This window comes from Protobothrops mucrosquamatus, unplaced genomic scaffold (genome assembly GCF_001527695.2).
Source record: "Protobothrops mucrosquamatus isolate PMUCROS unplaced genomic scaffold, P.Mucros_1.0 scaffold8954, whole genome shotgun sequence".
In the NCBI taxonomy this organism is placed as follows: domain Eukaryota; kingdom Metazoa; phylum Chordata; class Lepidosauria; order Squamata; family Viperidae; genus Protobothrops; species Protobothrops mucrosquamatus.
Window position 1 is genome coordinate 17743 of NW_015394747.1, and position 7866 is coordinate 25608.

Genomic DNA, 7866 nt, shown 5'->3' on the forward strand with positions numbered 1-7866 from the left:
GGGAGGGAGGGGGGTGGAGAAGGGTGGGTTTTGAGGAGGAGGGGAGTTATATTGTAAAACTTTTAAAAATTTTCAATAAAAAAAAAAGTATAAGATTATAGTCTTAACCATTAAAGTCTGAAAACCTACCCCCCCCAAATTATCCAAAAAACCAGACATTCTTTTTCTTATATTTCACTACATCCATGGAAACCATTTTTTTCTAGGACATTCGGGTTGAGGTCAGTTACGCAAAGGCGGGACAGGCCAATCCTCAATCCCCGATTCTGCTCAAAAGAGCTTTGGGGGTCCAGAGGGGGCCTGAATCCTTCACAGGTATGGGGGGGGACTGGAAGGGTCAAACTCCCCCCTGGCCCAGCATCAGCCTCGGCAGGCCAGAGCCGGGTCCCCCCCCCCGCAGCTGAAGGAGACTGCACCACAGTTGTGTACATACAGCCAGTCGCACAAAGTGGGTCCCAGATCCAGGCAGCGTCTGGGGGGGAGACCGTCCATCGCTCGCCTGATCAAAGCAGAACTCCTGGACTCTTTTCATGTTTCCCCAGGAAGATTTTGATTTTCTCTGAGTTCCTCCTGCCACCCCAGCCCTCAACACTCCCCCCACACACAGAGGAACTTTGTTTGTTTCCACAACTCCCAACAGCTGAAGGAGTGCTGGAGTTTCGCTCCCCCCCCCCCAGCCTGAAGCGTTGGGCTCCTCCGAAGCGGAACCGAGGAACTGGCCTTGATCCAGCAGGCAACAGGCCCGGATTCTTCCCCGGGGCAGCTCCGGGACTGTCCGGCTCTGCCCCACGGCTGAGTCTCCAGGTGGGGTGGCCCCTCAGTCCTCTGCCCTCCCCCCCGAAGGTCATCTGCCCTCCCGACCCCCGGGAAACCCCGGACAGCCCAGGGAACAAACCGATGGAGGGTTGGACAAACGTCACTGGAGGCCCAAAGGACCCAAAAGCTCCGATTCTCGATTCTCCTCCTTCACACGTTATGGGGAGACTTGGCTCTCGGGGGGGGGGAAGGTTGAAGGGGCTCTGAAGCTGGGAAAAGTGGAAGGAAAGAGAGGCAAAGGATGAGAAGCAGGGAGGGGGAGGGGCTCAGTTGGAGTGGGGAGGGGGATGCTGACGGAGGACCTGGAGGAGGGGGGTGGGCACAGGTCTCCCCAGAGAAAGTCTATCCATGGGGGGGTTAAACGTTGACAAAAATTTGATGGCACATAACCATCATTAGCCCATCTGGTTATAGGAGATCTCCAGTCTTTGGAGGACCTCCAGACATTGGAGGTCCTCTAGTCCAGGGCTTTTCAACCTTTTCACCCATTGTACCAATTTTAGGTTATGGCAATATCCGAGTACCACCAGTCGCCTAGCAAGGTGTCAAAAACTTGAGGACCAAAAAAAAAAAAAANAGCTTCTACCTTCCGTCCTGCTCTCCCCGCCCGTTCGGCGCCATCTGCCTTTCATTCTCTCTCTCTCTCTCTCCTAACCTGGAGGGAGAGGGAGAGAGAGAAAGAGGAAAGAAAGAGAAGAGAAAGAGAGGAGAGAGGGAAAGAGAAAAAGTGGAAAGAGAAAGAGGAAAGAGAAAGGGGAAAGAGAGAGAGAAAGTTAAGGGAAAGAGAGGAAGAGAAGAGAAAGAGGGAAAAAAGAAAAAGAAAAGAGAGAAAAAGAGAAAAAGAGGAAAGAGAGAAAGAAGAGAAATAGAGGAGAGGAAAGAGAGAGAGGAAAGAAAGAGAAAGAAAGGAAAGAGAGAAAGAGGAAAGAAAGAGAGGAAAGAGAAAGAGAAGAAAAGAGGAGAAAGAGAGGAAAGAGAGAAAGTTAGAGGAAAGAGAAAGAGAGAAAGAGGAAAGAGAAAGAGAGAGAGGAAAGAGAAAGAGGGGGAGAGGAAAGAGAAAGAAAAGAGAGGAAAGAGAGAGGAAAAGAGAAAGAGAGAGAAAGAGAGAGGAAAGAGAGAAAGAGAGGAAAGAAAGAAAAAGAGGAAAGAGAAAGGGAGAGGAAAGAAAGAGAAAGAAAGCAAGAGGGAGAGGAAAGAGAAAAAGAGAAAAGAGAAAAAAGATTGAGAAAGAGAAAGGAAAGAGAAAGAGAGAAAGGAAAGAGAAAGAGAAGAGAGGAAAGGGAGAGGAAAGAAAGAAGAGAAAGAGAGGAAAGAGAGAGAAAGAGGAAAGAGAAAGGAAAGAGAGAGGAAAGAGGAAAAGAGGAAAGAGGGAGAGAAAGAGAAAGGAAAGAGAGAAAGAAAGCGAGGGGGAGAGGAAAGAGAAAAAGAGGAAAGAAAAAAGATTGAGAAAAGAGAGAGAGGAAAGAAAGAGGAAAGAGAAGAGAAAGAAGAAAGAGAAATAAAGGAAAGAGAGAGGAAAGAGAGAAAGGAAAGAGAAAGGAAGGAAAGAGGAAAGAGAAGAAAAGAGGAAAGAAAGGAGAAAGAGACGAAAGAGAAAGTTAGAGGAAAGAGAAAGAGAGAAAGAGGAAAGAGAAAGAGAGAGAGGAAAGAGAAAGAGGGGGAGAGGAAAGAGAAAGAGAGAGAGGGGAGAGGAAAGAGGCATAAAATAATTCATTTGCATTTAATTGTAATGGTTCAAAGAATGTTTGGAAAAATGTTCGGCCCTCCAGCACGTTCACTTCATCCAATCTGGCCCTCTTTGAAAAAAGTTTGGACACCCCTGGTCTAGATGGTCTCCACCCCTCCCTCCCTCCGAAGAAAGGGAGGCCTTCAAAGGAAGCTGGGAGGGGGGTCTGAGCAGGAGAAGCTCCAGGCTGCCATTCTCCTCCTTCCCCAAATCTAAAATCTTGACCCTCCATTTTTCAGAGGTTGCAAAAAAGAAAAGAAATTATTCAGCTACTGAAAAAAAAAACAACTTCCTTTCCCATCAGGAATCAGGAAGGATTAATTCATGAGTGCTGTAGAAAAAAAAGAGATGGGGAAGAAAATTAGAATGTAAAGGGAAACCTTCAGTGTAAATAACTTATTATTCCTCTCTTTCAGCCGCCCCCCAGACAGGCCCACATTGTAGAGGGGGGGGGTTGATAGGCAGGGGCAGAATGAGGGAGAACCCCCCCCCCCTTTCAGGGATGAAAATGATGCAAAGGACCAGCAATTCATCTCCCGGGGCTGATGGAATTTTCCCCAACTGAATTAATTGGGGGGGTTAATCAAGAGAGGATGCCTCTCCCCCCCCCAGACGTTTCATATTAAGAAAGAAGATGGGGCCAGGATGGGGTGGTGGTGGAAGCAAAGCCGGGTGTCAGTTTGCCAGAAATTGTGTGAAATGTCACAAGGAGACTTCCCTTCCCTTTTGCAATTTCCCAAAACTTGGAAACATCCTGGGTCAGATTTTAGTGTTTGTGGTGTGTGTTTGTTTTTGATTGCAATGCATTTTCAGGTCTCTGTAGGGAAAAGCTGCCCAAAATTTCAAAAATCTGTTGCATCCACAGCAAGGAGGTTTTGTTCAGGCACATTTTTTTTTACAAAAAGGAACAATTAACGAATGTTAAAGAAACACCTATAACTTGAGGAGAAACTCACCTGCAGGAGGCTGGATGGGAATTGCTGAAAGGAGAAAAAGAGACAATCAGAACCCTTCATGGGCTGGAGGACTCAGGGGGTCCCCCTCCCCATTGACAGCCCATAATAGGTTGCACAATGCTCACTTATACAGTAGACTCTCAGAGAACAGAATTTCCCAAGCAAATTTCCCAGGGGAGCCTCCTTGCCATCTGCTAAGCTTGCTGAGAGGCCTCCCCTGGATGGTCCCCTCCCCACAACCTCTCATCCAGCCCCCCAGACTCACCTTTCTTGCTCTTCAGGTAGAGGGAGAGCCCCATGGCAAAGAAGATCACCCCGATCACGGCTGCCACAATCCCCGTCCAGAGTTTGCTCCTGGCAGAGTGGGAGGAACGGGGCTCTGGGGAAGGAGAAGGAGCCCCCCCTGAGCAGGAGGATCAGGGCCAGCTTCCCCCACCCAGGGAGTGTCCATCCCAGCTCCCCCCACAGGGAGGGTCTCTCCCCCCTTCTCAGGGCAGGATGGGGTCCCCAGAGCAGGAGGGGAGGGAGGGGAGGGGCTCACCCCACTGGACGGTGATGGGGGCCTCCAGGCTGGCGTGCCCCACCTGGCAGGTGTAGACGTCCCCCCGCTGGGGCTGGGTCTCCAGCATCACCTGGAGCTGGTAGGTCCAGTCTCCGTTCTGGAGCTCCTCCCCGAAGGCCACACCCTCCTCCTCCGGCCGCCCGTTCTTCAGCCACCGGACCTGGATCTCCATGGGGTAGAAGCCCCTCGCGGTGCAGAGGAGGATGGTGTGGGGGGAAGTGGGATCCAGCTTGGTGGAGGAGATGGAGACGGTGGGCTTGGCTGGAGGGGAGGAGGGACATGGGGGAGACACAGGAGGGGCCAGAACAGGAGACCAAGTGGGTTAGTTCAGGCCAAGAGCCCTTTTTACTCCTAAAAATATTATTTGTTTTAAGTCATTTCCAAAGCAAATTGCAGCAAGAAATTAAAAGGGATCCTGAAAGATGGAAAAACATAAATGCTTCCTGGTTGGGATCAGTTTCCATCATCAAACTGCACAAGTCCAACAGGAATAAATGCTGGAAATGCCCCGAGACGGGGAAGACACACATAGCATGTTTCGGAGAATTGTAGGGAATCTCCTTCAAAATAAAATCACATTTTTAAAAATTAGGTATAATACCGGAACATATATTTATTTATTAAATTTATTGGCCACCATCTCATGATAAAATGACTCTAGGAAGCTTACAGCCATTAAAACATTAAAATCCTAACAGATAAATATTTCCATAGCAATCAAAATGGAATTCCCAATCAAGATAAAATTATATTTAAAAGACGGGGAGGAACAGGCTGTGTGAGTGGGGAGGGGGGATTGCCTCTTAATTCAACAACTATCTCCAGTGTGAGGCTCCCCATTAGGATCCCCTGATTTTGAGCCAGATTTCACCTAATAGATTGTTCCTAGCAGAGGAAAGATTTGTCTTAGAACAATTACCTGGGGCTTAACTGTAGTGCGTGTGTGTGTGCGTCCGTGCGTCCGTCCCTGTGTGTGTGTGTGTGTGTGTGACTTACTCTCTAAGGTGGAGGGGGAGTTCCTATACTTTTAATCTGTCCTTCTGGCCCCAAAAGGCCAGAGCTGGTTTCCAACTCCTTCAGTGCTGGGATTCTCTGCCCAAGAAAGTTTTGCATTCCGGAGGGGAATCTCTCCAGTCTGCTTCCTTCCCTGGGATCTTCAGCCAGGACACACTGTTGTATAATCCCACCTTTTTAAACTGTGATTTAAATTTTAACCTTATCTTTATTCCAGGGTTACGTTCTATCCTACACCACCCAGAGCCCCTGTTTGGGGGAGGGAGGGGGGCAGTTTAGAAGTATCCATCAATAGCGGTAGATACAAATGAATAAATTTCGTGGATCTGAGAGGAGAGCATGTATATAAGGAGCGAATCTTTCTCTGGGAGAATCCTAGTAAATGAAAGGAAGTGGGGGGTCCCAGGATCCCCCCCCCTGAATTCCCCCTTCCCCACTCACCTCTCCGGCCCACCATCTGCCCGGCCTTGGCTGTCTCGTAGTTGTGCCGGCAGAAGGAATCCACTTCGGCCCTCTTGATCTGCATGAAGACCTTATCGCTGCTCCACTTGTCCACATCGCGCTGCCCCAACGGAGTGACGGCCACGTATTTCCCGAGCTCGCTGTCGAAGTAGGCGATCTCCTGCCGGTCGTAGATGCTCCGGTGCAGGATTCGCACCCGCTGCATCCCGTTGAGGAAGTGGCACTCGAGCTTCTCTTGGTACAGGAAATGCGCTGCGGGGGAGAGGGGAGGGGGACCGTCAGGAGGGACTCCAGGGCCCATCGTTCCTAGCCCCTGGGAGAGGAGGAGGAGGAGGAGGGAAGGGGCAGGAGACCTTCCTTGAGATCCTGGTGGAAGACGCCCCCTGGAGGAGGAACTCTCTCAGTGCCAGCGGGAGGCAGACTTGCTGCGTAGTCTGGAAGGGGGGGAGGAAAGAAAGTGGGGGAGGGGAGGAACTTCCTGCTGGACCTCCTCCGTCCTCCCCCCCCCCGGCTAGAAAAAGGCAGGCAGAAGCTCAACTAGTCGAGCAGACCTACTTTCTGCAGGGAACGGTGGGTCCAAAGCGGCAGGAAGTATGGGGGAGGGGGAAGGGAAAGTAATATCCACACCTCCCTCTCTCTTCCTTTGGGGGGAGCGGTGAATATGGGGAGGGGGCACAATGAGGACATCTGGATTGACACTCCTGGATTCTCCCAGCCCTTCAACCCCCACCTTCCCTGGGTCCCCCCAACTTTTCTTCTTCCCCCTAACCTTCAGCTCAACTACCTGCCTTTGATGATTTTCGGGGATGCCTGTTTCCGATCCCCCTCCCCCAAAAAGACCCCCTGCAGCCCCCCCAGCTCATCTCAAAGGAAGGGTCCCCAGCCCCTTCACAAAAGGGAGAGTTTTGGGGAGCTCCTTTCAGAGGAGCAATTCGGACCCCCCAAGTCCTCCTCCCTCACTTCCCCCTCCCCTCCAGGTCAGGATTGAGCAGTGGGGGATTAGGGGGTGGGGGGTTTCTTGGTCTCCTCCCCAAATCCAGAGTCTCCCCCAAGAAGGGACCGAAGCTCAACTCTGGCCTGACCCTCAAAGCCTCAAATTTGAGAAGTTTCTGAAGAAGCAAAAATACTTTGGCCTAAAAGCGGCTTTTTCCTTGTGTGGATTCAGGTCTGAAAATGAATGCCTCAGTTTCCCTCTTTCGCTTTCGCTTTCGCTTCCACTTTCGATGCTGCCGACTCCGACCCAGCCATTTGGAGGGGGGGGGGCGAGAGAGGGGCCCGGCTGCGACTCCCCACCTCGGCTACAATCGTGGAAAAGGGGGTCCCTCTCCGTCCTCCTGGGGGGGGGGAAGGGGAGAGGGAAGGGGGAGGAGACCACGCAGAGATCGAGGCTGTTTCGGGCTCCCGTCACTCTTACCGTCTGAAGACCTAGCAGCTTTCTTCCCCCTGTCCCCCCACAAGTATCGGGGCTGCTTCCAAGCCCCGTCCCCAAATCTGCCCCCGCCCAGCCCCCTCCTTACCGGGGGTCTCCTTCCCCCCTTGGCTTTCGGGGATCCGGGCCAGCGCCCCCACCACCACCAGCAGCAGCACCAGGGGGAGCCCAGCGGAGCCCATGGATGCCGCCCCTCAAGCGCCCCCAGAGAGACAAGAGAGAGAGACGCGGAGGCGTTTTCCTCGGACATCGGAATTGGGAGGGCCCAGAAGAAGCAGAAGGACCAATCGGAATTCTCCCTTTCCCAACGTCATCAATCTCCGGGTAGAGTCTCCCTTGTCTTCACCCGATAGAGGAGATAGTTCGGAGCAGAGACAGGCGGAGAAAGTGGAAGGGGGATCCTTTCAGTCTTGGGGGGGCTGCGGCGTCAGGAGTGGGGTGTTCCATGCCAGCTCCGTAGGGGAGTGTGGATTTCCCTTTGCGCCCCCCCACCGCACGATTCTCACCCAGTCTCCCTTTCTCTGTGGGCCTGGAGGGGTGGACTAGATGCCCTTTTGGTTCCCACAGGGCCTAGAGGGAGCCCAGGCTGGAGCTGCCGAGACTCCGGAAGGGAAAAGTGGAGCCAGAGCTTGAGGGGTCCTTCTGGGCTCCCCCCCCGGCTCAGTATGGAAGGAGGAAGCCCCCAGCATTAGATGACAAGAAGGGAGGGGCAGCCCCGCAGCCAGGCAGGAATTGGGGGGCGGTGTCACACACACACACACACACACACACACACACACACACACACACACACACACACACACACACACACACCCCGAAGGAAAACCCTCAGCTAAACAGGGATCCCTCCTGGTCCAACCGGATCCTCTCCTCAACCTCCCCCCCCCTTCACGGGGGAATA

At 52.2% G+C, this 7866-nt stretch overlaps 1 protein-coding gene across 1 annotated transcript; it reads right to left on the minus strand.

Moving 5' to 3' along the window:
• Window positions 1–3758: 3758 nt before the first annotated feature.
• Window positions 3759–5837, minus strand: LOC107300883 (HLA class II histocompatibility antigen, DRB1-9 beta chain-like; the record flags this gene model as incomplete). Its single annotated transcript, XM_015830168.1, has 3 exons — window positions 5516–5837; window positions 4040–4321; window positions 3759–3877 (listed from the first exon to the last, which is right to left on the minus strand). Coding segments are annotated over exons 1-3 (723 nt in total), but the record flags the coding sequence as incomplete, so codon positions are not given.
• Window positions 5838–7866: the final 2029 nt, after the last annotated feature.